The sequence below is a fragment of the Pagrus major genome, chromosome 22, assembly GCF_040436345.1.
Source record: "Pagrus major chromosome 22, Pma_NU_1.0".
Classification (NCBI taxonomy): domain Eukaryota; kingdom Metazoa; phylum Chordata; class Actinopteri; order Spariformes; family Sparidae; genus Pagrus; species Pagrus major.
Window position 1 is genome coordinate 8,156,856 of NC_133236.1, and position 16,805 is coordinate 8,173,660.

At 40.4% G+C, this 16,805-nt stretch overlaps 1 protein-coding gene across 1 annotated transcript in view; it reads left to right on the forward strand.

The window, feature by feature from the left end:
• Nucleotides 1-16,805, forward strand: part of LOC141017687 (uncharacterized) — a 48,842-nt gene that overhangs the window by 16,827 nt on the left and 15,210 nt on the right. Inside the window, exons 8-14 of the mRNA XM_073492419.1 lie at nucleotides 53-111; nucleotides 2,574-2,600; nucleotides 6,238-6,431; nucleotides 6,623-6,678; nucleotides 7,724-7,858; nucleotides 7,976-11,201; nucleotides 11,778-12,466. Coding sequence (XP_073348520.1) covers nucleotides 53-111; nucleotides 2,574-2,600; nucleotides 6,238-6,431; nucleotides 6,623-6,678; nucleotides 7,724-7,858; nucleotides 7,976-11,201; nucleotides 11,778-12,466 — 4,386 coding nt within the window. The remainder of the gene's footprint in view (nucleotides 1-52; nucleotides 112-2,573; nucleotides 2,601-6,237; nucleotides 6,432-6,622; nucleotides 6,679-7,723; nucleotides 7,859-7,975; nucleotides 11,202-11,777; nucleotides 12,467-16,805) is intronic.

Below are 16,805 nucleotides of genomic sequence, written 5' to 3' on the forward strand. Positions count from 1 at the left end.
GGTGATGATGGGAGCCATCTTGACTGATATATCAGCACCTTTCCTTTTACAGATGCAGCATGTTTTTGACGAACTCCCGGGATATAAAGCCATCCATGTGCTGGGGATCAGGTGAGTCCTGAGCATGAAGTACACATCTGAATATTAAAAGGTTTGAATGAGCAGAGAGGAGCGAGGACGCGCAGTTAATTACCGTGGCCACAGTGGCGGCGAGACATTCCACTGAGCCTCAATAATTTCATTAAATTTTAAATGAGCAGATCGTTTGGCATGGACAGCCATTTGAATAGATAAGAGGCTGGTTGTCATTGGGATTGTGTCAGATGCTGCTGCAGGCAAATGTTTCGTTCCACGATGAACCAGACAGAATAGAAAAGCAGAGATCTTGCTCTACTGTTCAGGAGAAGCAAGATTAATTGGCAGAATGGAAAGCTACATTTCCTCGCTGTTCAGAAATTGTTACATAACAACAACAACATAACCAAAAATTAGGAATGTAACAGTTTTTCTTAAAAAGAAAGAAACATTTTGAATTGTAAAGAAACATTTTTAATCTGTTGAAGAAATTTAAGGAAAACTGTCAAAATGGATAGCCATTACAGGATTTCCTGTTTATGTCCTGTAATGTTTGGCAAAAACGAACTTAACAACATGAAGATTTTAATAACTAAAGTCAGTGCATTTATCATAATAAAAGACATAAAACAAGATTTTAAGTTGTGGCCAAACTGTCAGAACTGGCTGAGAAATGATAATAACGCATTAGATGCACCTACACAGGCGGGTGCACACGTTCATACACTCTGATTTTATGAGTTGAGAGGCTGCTTTCAGTTATTTTAAACATTTCCATGAACGCAGTCATGTGACTGTAACAAATATCATGGCACATTTAATCAGCAAAACTGAAAGCTGCAGTTATAAACTCTCCAAAGGAAATGAGTCAGGAGTTTTAATTAATCAAAGAAGCTTATCAGCTGTTCCTCGTGCGCAAATGCGCAATATTAATGTAAAGATACACGTATTTCACCTTCTCATCCCACCCGTTATTGATCAAGATGATACTTTTTATGACATGTCCTGCCTGATCCATGGACTGAGATCCATGCACACATGGAGGGACACGCAGCAGCACTCCTCCTCCTCAGTTAAAAATCAGTGTATTTTTTCCTATGCAGTCAGACAGAGTTGTTGATGGGACAGATGATTATGAAGTGGCGGGGCAGAGGGTCCAGCAGCCGAGGATCACATCCTTTCCCTCAGCAGAGATGAGTGCTACCGTTTAATATGTGCAGGCCCCAGCACACCTGGCTCTTCAAGGGAACGGGAGACGACACTCGGATTGTTTGGATTTATGTTCTAACCAAAACACACCCATGACTAATTCAGAGTCTAAATACCACCTCTTTGCGCAGTTCGCTGCACTTTGCGTACAGATTATCTGCCGTTTAACTAGCAAAATGGACTTGGACATGCCCTAAACGCACCAGTGCGCTGCACTTTAGACCATGCACAACAGACCATCCAAATAGGGCCCCCTATCTCTTGAATGTTAAAAAAAGTGAGAAAAAATTCCTGGAGTCCCTTTATCTGGATCAACACCAAAAGTTAATGGGTTCTGTTCTGGGCCAAGATCCATCCTTTGTTCCATCCAAGTTTGGTGGAAATCTGTTTTTGTGTAATCCTGCTGACAAACCAACCGACCAACCAAAAAACAGACACCTCCTTGGCTGAGGTAACCAAAGACATAGTGTGGGATCATGGGATCACAAGTTGTTGTCTGTGATGTTGTCTTCAGCGTAAACAACCATTATTGGTGATAAAAATCTATCTGATATGACTCAGGCACAAATGTTCACAGACAAGGTAATGTTTTTAAATTTTTGTTCATGTTTAGTCACGTTTTCTAAAGGGGGAATTTCAGCAGCTAAGTCACAAAATTACACAAACAAATAAGGTAAGAACCAAATGCACTCAAAATGTCAAATTATATACAAAAACTGAAGTATACCACAGAATAAGACGAAGGACAGGACCATAACGTTAATATGTTTTTTGCTTTTGTGTGTCTTTCTTCACAAACAGCAGAAACACACAGACAGTGCATCAGATACATGCTGTATTTTGGCACTTTGATGTGGAGTTATACATTTTGGGTGACATTGTTTGTTTGGTTTTAAAGATTAAATTGTTGGATTTTAATCTTGTGTATTTTGTGTCTGACTTGGATATAAATGTTCGCACTTATATCCCTTGGATTTAAAGTGAATTCAATTAAACATTAGAGCGGCACAGTCCTGATGAAGCAGATTAACAAAGGATTTAATTGTTAAACTAATGGATTGATAACAAAAATGTTTTTTTTTTTTATAACTTTGTTGCTCATTTTGTCTCCTACAGAGAATTTGAGATTCTACACATAGTTTTCAGATGCTTTCTTCAAAAAAAAGTGTTGATCTATTTGTGTAAAATCTGAAATTACACATTTTGTGGCTTTTTCTCACCCTGTTTGTGTTTTTCTTCCTGTTACAGTTTTCATTTCCAGCTCTTATACCTTCTTTTCTTCTCCCCAATGCAAGCGAGACCCAGGACACTGACGGGTAAATGACACCGAGAGATGAATCATTTCCTGTATTATCTGCCCTCCCTTGTGTGTTTGTGCAGGTTCCTGCCAATATGCAGCTCAGCTTTTATTTGGATCCGATGCAGAAAGAGAATTATTTTACCCAAAACCATCTTTCAATACAAAGTAGAAATTGCACAGTGACCTGCATTGACCAAATAACTGCTGAGACAAGAGGATATTTGCCCTGTGAAGCTCTTTCTTGTTTAAGGTTAACAAGAGGCCTGTAGTGTAGCTTTTTTTTTTCTTCTTTTGGCCAAAGTTCATTACAGCGCTTGGCCTTTTCTCTCATTATCAGAAGAGGCAGGTGAGCAGTGAAACAGGAAGACTTGTGGATACAGTAATTGTCAAGCTGCTCCCCCCGTTAATTTGCCTTCCCCTGTGGTGTCTGGCACTGTCACGGCCAATAACACAGAGGCAAGGCCTCAGCGGGAGCTCGTCCTCTAATCTTATGAAGGGTTCACAACTCCTCCTGCTTTTGTCTGCCAGACTGCAGCACTCACAAAAACAAAGGAAACTACTGCAGAGTTGCGTTTTGTTTTAAGTTCTGAGATTATTTACAGAATTCTTAAAAATCATGACAGAAATCAATAACATTTCTGTTGACAACATATATTCACATTATAGCCAAAACAACATTTTTTTTGTGCAACATGCAGTTTTTATCAATTGTTTTTTACTCCAGTGCAAAAGTGATAAACATAAAAATCCAACTCAATATCAGAATAAATGTTGGCATTGTACGCATCTGAAAGCAATAGAGAAGTTGAAGCTCTGCGTTTCTTTGTATTGTAACTTTACATTTCTTTAGGTTATATTTTCAATTTAATGTTGTGATGGCGCTGTGTTTATGGTCTGGTTAGGTTTAGGCACAAAAACCACTTGGTTAGGGAAAAGATCATAGTTTGACTTAAAATACTTGGTTTCGTCAACAACAAACACAACGGGAAAAGTAACCAGTGGTTTCATGCTTACAAATGTTGACAGGCTGCTTCCAATAGTGGTCCTTCCTTAAAAAGAGCCAGTGGTTTCACACTTACTTACACTCAACTAATGTTGAAATGCAGCCTCAACCAGTGGTACTATCCAGTGGTTTCATGCTTACTTATGTTGACACACTGTTTCAAACAGGGGTCTCTCTTTACAAATATCCAGTGGTTTCTCATTTACTAATGGTAAAAAGCCATCTTGATCAGTGGTCTTTCGTTAATAATAACCAGTAGTTTCACGCTTAGAAATGTTGAAATGCCCTCTCAAACGGTGGTCTTTCTGAAGATATCAAGTGGTTTCATGCTTACAAATGTTCAAGCGCTGTCTCGAACAGTGGTCTCTCACTTGGCAGCCGTCTCACAGAGTTATGTGTTATAAAACCATCCCAACATGTAACCTGAACGTGATTAGACACATATTGGACAAATGTTGATATGATACACATTAAACATACAAATTTAACACATCTGTGGTTTGCAGAAACGTACTGGTGCTGTTCACACTTCCAGTAGTTAGAGTCCTTTTAAATATAAAAACTAGGGCTGTCAAAGCTAAAGCGATAATAATGCGTTAACGCAAATTCCTCTTAATTTTTTTGACTCACACGTTATGACCCTCGGCCCACCCCGTAGGTTAAGAAATCAGGAAGCGATGCAGCAGTAACGTTGTGGATGGCAAGCAGAAACAAACCTCCTTGAGCAGAAATGGATAAAGAAAAGGGTCTTTTCAATGGCAAGTTCAGCTTCACAGCCCTGCCAGATGGTTCTCTCGATGTGAACTGAGTTACCACCAGAGTACGTCGAGTCCCACATACCACTTGCTGGCATTAGTACACAGCTGATGTAGAGAGCCATCCTCCCCCTCGCCAAAGGCAGACCACGCTGATAGTTTGCAACGCAGACGCCTGGACAACTCTACATGAGACATACGGTCAACAGCGATAGCTAAATAGGTGGCTGCAGCTTGCAGGCCGATTAAAATTGTTTAGTTAATCTTTACAAGTGTAAAGTTGGACAATACATTGTGTTAATATTACTAAGGAATGTTGCATTCTAGTCAATATGTCCATCTGTTGTTGCTTGTTGGGCTTGAGTTTGCCATGTTATGCTTTCAGCATATTTTTTGAGCATGCAGTACCTTAGAGGTTATTCTGGAGAATATTCTGGACAGTATTTGTCATTGTTTTGAATTGTTGCAATAATAATAAACATACATTTGCATAACGCAAGCATATTTGTCCACTCCCATGTTGAGAAGAGTATTAAAAACTTAAAAATATCCCTAAAAGGTGCATATAGAACGGATGGAAAATGTGCGATTAATTGCTCGTTAACTATGGACAATCATGTGATTAATCACGATTAAATATTTTAATCGATTTGACAGCCCTAATAAAAACTATTGGTTAATAGAACTTTAAGGGTTTGTTTTCATTTAGGAAAAGAAGGGTTGTCTGGGAGGTTTTGAAACGAGATAAAAAACAGCCAAGGAGTGCTGCTTTGTACATCAGATAGATGAAAAGAGTTCTTTGAAACCAAGATGTGCACATACAAAGACAGAAGGGAAAAGAATAAAGCCATTTTGCTTGTGTTCAGGAGCGTTGATCTCCCCAGAAAAGTTCAAGGTAGATTTCTCTGCTTGAAAAACTAAAAAGCCTTTAATATGTGCGCTGCACCCGCACGCCCCCACCACCTGTCCTCATCAGAGCAGAAATACGAACAAAGAAAACAACACAGAGGCTTTGGAATATATGCCTGCTGACGACATGATTGGCAACAGGCGTAGCATGTACAATAGCAAAAAGTGGGTGAAGACACATACGACATGTCACCCTTTACACAATGACTTACATAAAGCGACAGCACATGGTAGCACGCGTCCAAAACAGCAGGAAATATCCCATGAAGAAAGCCTTAAATGGATGATAAGTCAGTGAAATTCAGGACACCCACGTTTTCAGATATGGGACACAATCAGGTCCGCTCCAAACAAAGAGCTGTCTGAGTTTGGAACAAAGTGATGCAGAGGAAGTATCAGACGCAGAACCACCGCTGCAACCTAATGAAGAAGTGCTTTGTTTGGCAGACATCAGTTCTCACAAAAGCGAGGAAATTCACATCATTATTCTAATCAGTTGCATCTCAGCAAATCAGCTTATTCTCTCTTGATGACAGTAGCTGTGCAGAATATTGATGAAGCTTTGATGCAGTCTCTCTCTTTATGTTTTTGAAGTGTAGCCACAGATTTTCATGCGTGGTATTTCTGAATGAGCCTCTCCTTACAGCAGCACCACACGACTTTTGATTACCTTTGTTTGTCACCTGCCGTGTTAAATTGAAGGCTTCTCTGCAGCTCGTGCTGAAGAAGAATCTAGAATCTAGAATCCCTTTAATCCAGAGTTAGCTTCAACATTTTCAGGACTTGTGACACTGATGAATTAGACTCAAATTAAATTATTGAACACTGAAGAATTTAAGGGACAATTGGTGGCCAAAAGAACAAAATTGCCTTAACAGCAAGCCTGTATCTGCAGACGGTTGGCATAGATTAGATGATCAATATGTTTTATTGTGAAGAATTACAGCCATCAACTCTGAGTCTCAGAGGTAATATCTCATTTTCAGGCCTGGGGGAATCTCAGTGCACTATTCCCTCGTCTTTGAGATCAATTCACCTAAAATCAACTCTGAGAATTCAGAGACAGCGACCGGCAGCCCGGACTCATCAGACAACTCTGGACTCAGGGAAATGGTGACCAAGGCTTTGCGTGAGGAGGCCTCGCTGCCAATCGATCTTGACTCACTGAACTTTGAACCAGGTACAATGATTTTTTTGTCTTTTTTATAAAAACAACTTAACAATTATTGTAAAATACTGTACATTAAATGGTTTGTCTCATATTAGTACTGTCCACTCCAGCAACTGGTGGAGAATTATTGAGTTATGGTATTTTATCAGACTCATCTATCTCAAGTATAAAAATGCATTGTGCAAATTTATTTTTGACAGAAGCAGTCCTCCTACCAGCACTGACATCAACCTCCTCAGTGGAAATAGTGGACGAGGTACAGTAATAGGTTTTGTAATTGCAGCAGAAATAGACTCAGGAAAGAGGGTTATTTAGATATACAGTCATTTAGCTGTGATTATAGAAGACACAATCATGTTCTGTAACTTTGTTGTGTTTGTGTCCACGTGATGAATGTAAGTCCAATATTCAATGTTGGTCTCCACTAACTCTAAAAAATCTCTCTCTGTATTTGATAAATGCTCCACTTCCTTCACCAGCTAATAACTTTTTACTATCTGACATTTATTGCTGGGCAGTGGGTTTGTCAGAGTGTTTTGCTATGAGGAAACATCTAAAGCTTTGTTGAGAGTCTAAAGCACCCAACTGTACCGCCACTGTGCAGCCAAAGAAGACAGTTGTAGTAGTATTGCTCAGAAATCACAACATTACCTGAAAAGGCTTTAAGTTCTGTACAGTATACAAAATCCACTTTGGTGGAAAAAAGCCAAATAAATATGAGAAATATAGAGTAGCAGAATTGATTGGTGTGGATTCTCAGTTGGATTGGCACCACAAAGTGGAACTTTCACATTACATGGAATGATTTAATTCCCTGTTGCACAATGTTAGGTTACATGTCCCATAGTTTCCTTCATGGAAGGAACAATATGCGAGAGAGTTATGTAGCAATTATAAGCAGAATTACCTTGAAAGAACTAAAATGTTGACTGGGAAAGATTAGCAGATATATATTCAATCAAAGTTAATATTAATTTATTATTGAAAACTTGTGGATATTCAGCCTTTGTACACTGACTAAAAGACTACTAGTTCTGCAAGCATTAACTTTTTATGTAATTATTTAGAAGTGTACCCATGATACACCATTTCAATTTATATATTATATTTATCATAAGAACTGAATATAATGATTATTTTTCAAAACCTTGCTATGTATTTGTAGTAAGAATAGTTTCAGACATGAGCTACTGAAATTAAATATACGGCATATTTAAGTTAAGGTTTAGGAATATTACATTAAGTGCAATTTCACCAACAATCACAACCCTTTTTCTTCTTCTAAATCCATCTCTCCACAGTCCAGTGAGCCTGATTCACACAACGAGTTTGAAGTTTTCACTGATGAGCCAGAAGATGATAAACCTCGGCTGGTGGTTCCCCTCACCCCCATGGAGAAGGAAAATGCACTTGTGACCCTGCTAGATCCCACAGCTGTCCCAGATGATGACACAATGGCAGTGACTGGTGGGACGGCAGAGAGCAGCGATCATTCCTCCGCCTCAGAGGATTTTACCGGTGACTCTGAGGCAATTTATGTGAGTGAGCCTGAGCCATCAAATGAAGAAGAGAAGGAAGAAGAATTACTGATCATTACACATGAGATCGAAACCATTCATCACGATGAAACTGGTGAACTTGTGAGAGACTATATCCCGACCCCTCCTGCGATTCCTGAGTTGGAGACAGATGCTCCATATATTAGTCTGTCTCCAAATCTGATATCGGAGGAAGACCTGGCTCCTGTTGAAGAGGACAGCAAGAATCCTACTTTGGATGTAGTCACCCCCACCAAACAGATTTTATTTACTGCAGCTCCTGCTGGAGAGGAGCCGTCTGATTTGGCACTCCCAGTCACAACACTTTCAGGTGTCACAGGCCAGCCGCCCACTGAACCGGCAGTGAACCTTCAAGAAGACGAAGAAGTTAATGCTCTTCCGGATGAGGAAGAGGCTGAATTGGTTGCACCTGAACCTTATGACCCTGTTGAGGTTTCAGAAACAGAGGGGCATGATGTTTCAGAGTTAGAAACTGAAGTTGAATTGCTAGAACCAGAGGGAGAGTTAGTGTTGGAAGCAGATGAAGGACTGCTGGAGGTTTTGCAGCCAACACCTGAACAAGTTGAAGTTTCTGTCCCTAAGGAAGAGAATTTAGCAGTGTCAGAACCTGAGATAGAAATAACTGAAGTTTCAGAGCCAGGGGAAGAAGTAGCTGAAGTTTCAGAGCCAGAGGAAGAGGTAGCTAAAGTTTTAGAGCCAGAGGAAGAAGTAGCTGAAGTTTCAGAACCAGGGGAAGAGGTAGCTGAAGTTTCAGAGCCAGAGGAGGAGGTAGCTGAAGTTTCAGAGCCAGAGGAAGAGGTAGCTAAAGTTTTAGAGCCAGAGGAAGCGATAGCTGAAGTTTCAGACCCAGAGGAAGAGGTAGCTAAAGTTTTAGAGCCAGAGGAAGAGGTAGCTGAAGTTTCAGACCCAGAGGAAGAGGTAGCTGAAGTTTCAGACCCAGAGGAAGAGGTAGCTGAAGTTTCAGAGCCAGAGGAAGAAGTAGCTGAAGTTTCAGAACCAGGGGAAGAGGTAGCTAAAGTTTTAGAGCCAGAGGAAGAGGTAGCTGAAGTTTCAGAGCCAGAGGAAGAAGTAGCTGAAGTTTCAGAGCCAGAGGAAGATGTAGCTGAAGTTTCAGAACCAGGGGAAGAGGTAGCTGAAGTTTCAGAACCAGGGGAAGACGTAGCTGAAGTTTCACAACCAGGGGAAGACGTAGCTGAAGTTTCAGAACCAGGGGAAGAGGTAGCTAAAGTTTTAGAGCCAGAGGAAGCAGTAGCTGAAGTTTCAGAGCCAGAGGAAGAAGTAGCTGAAGTTTCAGAGCCAGTGGAAGAAGTAGCTGAAGTTTCAGAGCCAGAGGAAGCGGTAGCTGAAGTTTCAGAGCCAGAGGAAGAAGTAGCTGAAGTTTCAGAGCCAGAGGAGGAAGTGGCTGAAGTTTCAGAGCCAGAGGAAGAAGTAGCTGAAGTTTCAGAGCCAGAGGAGGAAGTGGCTGAAGTTTCAGAGCCTGAGGAAGAAGTAACTGAAGTTTCAGAGCCAGAGCAAGAAATAGCTGAAGAGGAAGAAGTAGCTGAAGTTTCAGAGCCAGAGGAGGAAGTGGCTGAAGTTTCAGAGCCAGAGGAAGAAGTAGCTGAAGTTTCAGAGCCAGAGGAGGAAGTGGCTGAAGAGGAAGAAGTAGCTGAAGTTTCAGAGCCAGTGGAAGAAGTAGCTGAAGTTTCAGAGCCAGAGGAAGTGGTAGCTGAAGTTTCAGAACCAGAGCAAGAAGTAGCTGAAGTTTCAGAGCCAGAGGACGAGTTGGTTATAGAAAACCAGGAAGAGGTGGCAATTTCAGAACCAGAAGAAATGGAAAAGGAGCTTGGTGACATTTCAGAACCGAGGACAGAACCAGATGATAGCACAGTTGAGATTTTGAAGGAGGAAGCAGTGGACGTTTTGCAGCCAGAAACAGAAGTTGTTGAAGTTACAGAAGAGGAACCAGAGAAAGGTATAGTTGTGGTGTCAGAACCAGGTCCAGAACTTGAGAATGATGTTGAAGTTTTAGATCAAGCTCAAGAAGCAGAGGAAGAGTCAGATCTTGGTGAGGATGTAGATGAGGTGTCAGAACAAGTGGAAGAGGTGGTTGAACCTGCAGGATCAGAGGAAACAGTACCTCAAGTTTCCGAGGAGACAGTACCAGAAGCAGAAGTAGTTGAGGAGGAAGCAGTTGATGTTATGAGACCTGTAGAAGAAGATGTTGTGGATGATCCAGAGCCAGAGGATGAGATTGTAGAATCAGAGGAGGAATTGGTGGAGATTTCAGACGAAGGAGAAGTTGTGGAAGAACCAGCACCAGGTGACGGTGTGGTTGAGTTACTGGAACCAGCATCTGAACCAGAATCAGCGTCAGAACAGGAAGGGCACGTGACTGAAGTGATACAAACTGAAGACAAGGTAGTTGAGGCTGCACAATCAGAGGAGGAACCAGAAAAGGTTTCAGAACCAAGTGAAGAAGTGGTAGAGGTTGTAGGAATAGCTCCAAAACCAGATCAAGGGAAAGAGCCAGAAGAAGTGCCAGACATACCACAACCAAAGGAAAATGTAGTTGAGGATGTAAAACCAGAAGAAGAAGAAGTGGTTGCAGTTCCAGTACTGGAGGAGAATACTATAGACATTTCAGAACTGCAACTTCCACCAGCAGCTGCAGAAGAGGCAGTTGATGTTTTAGAAGAACAAGGGGTGGTAGTTGAGAGTCCAGAGGAAGCATCAGAACCAGAGCAAGGCGTAGATCATGTCACACCACCAGTAGAAGAGTTACTTGAGGTTTCAGAGCCTGAATCAGAAGGGGAAGGCGTTGATGTCCCAGAACCAAGTCCAGAGGAGGGGATAGTTGAGATTTTAGAACCAGAACCTGAGGAAGGTGTTACTGAGCCACCAGCTGAATCAATCAAAATTCTTCACCCATTGGATGGTAGGGGAGAAATTCACTTTGGAGAAGATACTGCTCAGACTGTTGAAGATGGGTTCCTTCAACCAGTCAGACCGGACTTCCATCAGCCTCGTGAGGAGGACAACTTACCCATCATACCAGTAAAAATCCAACCTTCTGAAGATGTAGGTGAACCGGAACTTGAATACCCCATCATCCATGACATTTACACTGTGGAGGATGTTGACAGCATAGACACACAAGTCGAGATGGACACTGATGCAGTTACTATGACAGAAACATCAGAGAGTGATCTACAGTTGGAAATAACCTCTGATACTGCAGGTGAGGAACAGGAATTGGTTTTAGTTGACAGAACATTTTTGGAGCTTCACATTAGAACAGTGTTGCAGCATCCTCCTAAGAAACTGAAGTAGCTGGAACTTGTGTCACCTGAGATCCCAAATTGATATAAAAAGACGTTTTTTACACCCTTGATGCGCGGTTGAGTTGTGCACTCATAATGGTCGACAGTGAAGATAAGGGCTTTAAAAATTGTGCAAGTAACGTGTTTTCAAATCAATTTTGTGATCTTTGGGCATCTAGAGACTTGAAATACGCTGGATGAGCTGTATGGAGCCATTTTGTTTCTTTTCCCCAGTAGATAATGACTGAATTTTCATGTTTTGTGTGAACTGGTTCTTTTAATAGAGCAGTTTTTTGGATCATTTCAGATACCAGATTAATTATATCTAGTTTATTATCTCAATGCAGATGTTGGAGATTCAGATTGAAAACTCAGCATGAAGCAGTTTGAATGTATTATGAATAATTCACTCAGCAGGCACATTTGTGTAATTTGTGGAAATCCTTTGTGAGTGCTCATGACTTAATTCTGCCTTTTTGCCTGACATTTCAAAGAGGTGACAGCTCCAGACAAACCAGACACATCAGAGGGCACCAAAGTGACAGAAGACCTCCCTGAGGAGTCACAAGAAAGTGATTCATCCCCAGAAAGAGACATCAGTCCAACGATGGCACCGGTTCCAGACTACTTTCCTACACCTCCGGCAGCTTCAGTCGATGTGTCTGAACTGTCCACACCCAGTCTGACTATAGACACTGGACTCTTTGAGGTAGCAGAGGAATCCGTAATCCCCTCTACTCCTGAGTCTTCAGAGGATGATAGCACAGAGGCAGAGATGGAGCAGAGTGAGCCAGCTGTCGTCATTATTGATGAAGACTTGGCAGAGGTAGTGCAGAAAGGAGACGAAACCAGCCCACCGGCAGCCACTGAAGACTTCATTGATGAGGATGTAAAGGACCTGGCAGTGGAAATGGATCAAACGGACGTAGCAGCAACAGAGGTAAACGAGCTGCCGGACGAGGGGAGTGGCTTCCCACCTGTGTGGGAGGAACACACCACTGTCAGCGTCACAGCCCCGCCTCCAGTGAGATACCTGACCACACCCACCATGACCAAGGCCAGCCAGGGCAGGGAGCTGGTGGTGTTCTTCAGCCTGCGCGTCACCAACATGGACTTCTCCGAGGACCTCTTTAACAAGACATCTCTGGAGTACAAATCCCTGGAGAACACTTTCTTAGATGTGGTGAGTAGATCTAGATTTAAATCTATCTTAGATTTAAATGATCTGATATTGATTATTAAAATCCTGAGATCGATTATGTTATATAGGCCTTTTACCATGGATGTCTTAAATCAACACCCAAGTGCTAAATGTGGATAGATTTTCCACTTCTACAAACTATTCTGAGAATCTAGCACATTTTGGTGTAATTTATGAATGAGCTTCTGTCCTCTGTAATTAATTAATTAATAAACTGACAATGAAAATAATCGTTAATGGCAGCCCTACTAAGATATGCTTGGAGCTCCTGAATAGCATAGCTCTGATGCTGACATACTCTCAGTCACCGTGTGATTTTTCTCTTATAATTATAACGGTAAAACCTTTTAAAATGCAAATAATAATTTTCTGACCTCACTATAAAGTCTTTTGACATGAAAGAAAATAAGTAAAGCTTCTGACAATCAAGGTGTGTGACCTTCCTCTCTGAATTTCATTATAACTTGACGGGTAAAACAGACAATTAACGAATGTGAGCAGCTGCTCCGTTCATTTGATGCTTTGTTTTCATTCTCAAAGAGAACTGTCATGAATTAATATGTTATGTTTTTGTTTTTTGTTTTAAATGAGTAGATGAAGTGAGAGAATAATTTCAAGCTCAGGTGGGCACAATGCAGCCTTCATTTTACTACAAACAATGACTCGACTCAATTAATGAGGCAGGGAGAATGTGCCATGGCAATATATTGGGGAGTAAGAGATGACACTGCTGTGAGTTCTCGTTCATCCTTTGTGAGAGAAATACCAATATTTTGGTGATGGTTGCCGCATTAAACGGACCACCTAAAATCTATTTAACCGCTCATGAAATATGTAGAGACTTTAAATTGAGTTTGTTTAAAGGAACAGTTCACCCAAAAATATAAATCCAGTCATTATCTCCTACCCCCGTGCTGATGGAAAGTCAGGTGAAGTTTCGTAGTCGACAAAACATTTCTGGAGCTTCACAGCAAAACAGCGTTGCAGCATTCTGCTAAACAGCTGAAGTAGCTGGAGACTTGTGTGGCCTGAGATCCCAAATTGATTTGAAAAGATCGAGCTTGAAAAGGTTGCAAGATTTTGGCTTAAAAATTGGTGAAAATAACATCTTCTCAAATCAATTTGGGATCTCAGGGAGACAGTGATTACGCTGAGCTGTATGGAGCCATTTATTGTTTTGTTTGTTTTGTACGTTTTAAAACAAATCCCCAGTTACTCCAGTTGTTTAGGAAAATGCCGTTTTGCTGTCAAGCTCCAGAAATGTTTTGTGGAGTAGGAAAACTTCACCTGACTTTTCATCAGCATGGGGGGAGGAGATAATGACTAAATCTTCATTTCTGGGTGAACTGTTTCTTTAAAGGTACAATATGCAAGAATTGGCCACGTACCGGATTTATACTCACTCTAGTGGTACAGTATGGTCCCCCCCCCCCACACACACTAAAATTCGTACATATTGCACCTTTAAGTTTAAAGAAAGAAATGGCTGTATGATAAAGTCTCAAGAAAGCAGCTGAATTTTGATTTTACCATTTTTATCATCCTGAATGCTCAGTGGGCTGCTCACACACGCTCCTTTTCACTTAGTTTTTATTATTGCTCTCATTTGAATGTCGCTCTGATTATCACTGCTCCCCAAACAAGTGTGTAAATCCCTTCAATAAGCAGCCAGGCAGCGGTTTAATTTAGACGCCCTTTTGGCTGCCTGCACTCATTCGGCTCAGAGTGGCAGCGCTGTGGTTTCTCTGTGCGCTCAGAAGCTTTTCTTTAAATAGAAAACACCCCCTGGACTACATTTAAAGATTTTTCTCCTTTTAAATCAGATTTAAAAAGATATGCGTCTATTGATTGGTGCACATCCTTTTCTCTGTTGCAGACAGACTTTCTAATCTAACTCAAATAGCTCTAATTTCATCAGTAAACCATTCATACTGGGAAGTTCCCAGTGGCCACCATTAGAAGGTGGTGGTTATCCCAAGAAGCTCCCGGGTGAGAATATTAAACAGGCTGATAGAGATCGTGCATGGTCAGCATCTGTGTACTCGATAAATACAGAGAAATGCTTTAGGAGGTTTGTGTTTCTCTGAACCTTAGCACATGTTTTAAACATGATAATAACACTGAAAAATGTCAGAGTAAGTAAAAATCAATAAGAACGAGTGTGTTCTCATAGCCTTGATCCATCTACACATTTATCCTGCATTCAGGCTGTAAGTGGGGAAAACATTTAGATACAACCACAGTAGTTGGTGGAAATTAAGATGAAGAGCTGTTTGCTACACATGTGCTGAGGCTTCAAAACTTCAGCAGGACTGCAAATGTGTTTTCTTACCTTGTAACTGAAACAGGACAATGTCTGGATAGAATTCTAGTTATAGAATTAAAAACCTGATTTGATAAAGAACTTACTGCTGAAGAGATATTTTAATTAGAGCCTGACCAAATCTCAATTTTTAGGGGACGATACTGATATAAAAATAATTCAGATCCAGATATGTCAGTCAGTACACTCCCATTTTCGGGAAAGGATCCATCAAATGTGATTATCAAACAAAGCTACAAAGATATGTAAAAGAGGCAGGATGTTTTACAGATTACAATAAACTTTATTGTTTAAAATTACTTCCGACCACTGAAATGTTATATTTCACTCTCAAATTAATAATAACCCCGCGCATTTCTTCCGCATCATGTTCTGTAAAATGTAAAAAAAAAATCACATTGGTGTATATACAGATACTGATATATCTGTGATGATATACAATATCGGGCGACAAATATATCTGTTAGCCTCGAATTTAAATCTCAAAACAAAAAACAAAACTCAAGTGTGCTCTGAGTAGATCTTAACCCAATCGCAAAGGGTTAGGAAAAGATCATGTTTTGGCTTAAAATACCCGTTTCTGACGCCACAAAGACAACTGGAACTAAAATTATTCAGATGAAGTTGAGTGGTCACGCCACCACCATTCCCTCCTCCTCCAGACATGAGTCAGCTCATAAATGAATAATCCGAACCTGATATGACACATATTGTGGAAATGCTTAAGTATGAAATGTACAAAGTTAAGGTATCCATGGTTTGCAGAAACATACACAACCAACATGTACTCATGGTTCATATTAGTTTACATTAGTTGTGACAAAGCAGCACATTGTTCCTTTTAATGAGGGCTGGAAGATGAGGAGAGACAAGCCTACAGTTGGGTGAAATTTTATTTAATTAATGTTTAATTTATGTCCTTCTGCTGTAAACTTTGATTGTAGTTCTTTATGTATCCACAAATCCTCCAGAGAGGTCATTGCAGAATCAAATCATTATGATTCTACAATCACTGAAAGTGTATGAACAGAAGAGAGAAGTGCCAGAAAAAATGCTTATTTTAAAATAAAAGTTGCCTCTGATATGTAATTTTCAGCAGGATTGCGGCTAATTGTATCAACTGCTAACCCACAGCTCTAAATGATCATAACATCTGATTCACGTCTTTGTCATCAAACCTTTCATTGTCAGTGTCCTGCTGCCTGGTTTTTTATTACCCATCTGTATCTTAGTCTGCAGGTAACCATAGAAACAATACTGATGCTTTATTGTTAACAAATGACTCACTGGTGAACAGAACTGTGAGTTAAACTGACTACAAACACTGGATGACGTTTTGAAGATGTTTTCTTCTGTGGTAAGAGGCAATTGTGTTAGCTGTGTAATTTACACCCCCACCTTTCTATTGTTTTCCACCTTGGGAGAAGAAATGCTACTCCACTTCATGTCCTGGTATTATTTGTCTCAAGGTTCAGCTTTAATGTTGTTATACACTCCAGGATTGCATAATGAAATGCAGTTATAGTCTCCTCCAGAAAATGAAGAACCACATTTTAAAATATTTTGAATTACATGAGAATAAAACCAAGGGCGGATATTTAAGATCACTGTTATGGGGGAAAATAAATAGAAAAATTTCTCAAGAGCACTTCCTGTAGGAAACATTGAGGCCATATATTGTCCTTGACTTGGTTGTTGAGGTAGTCATTGTGCTGTTTCTCACACAGTATTGGATGCTGTGAGACCAAATTGATATGGTTTTCTCCCATTTTGAGGAATGATTTCTATGATTTCATTCAATTTGCTGACATCAAGGTGTACTTCTGGTCAAAGTACTGATTCAACTTCTTCACTCAAGTAAATGTAGGATTATATATCATTTACAACATTTCTTCTTCAACGTTTTGTTGGTTTGATCAGTGTCATATCTTTTGTTAATGTCTTAAAAACTAAAATAAATCTAGTGCAGAGTAATGTATTTAACAAGTACTGGGGTGA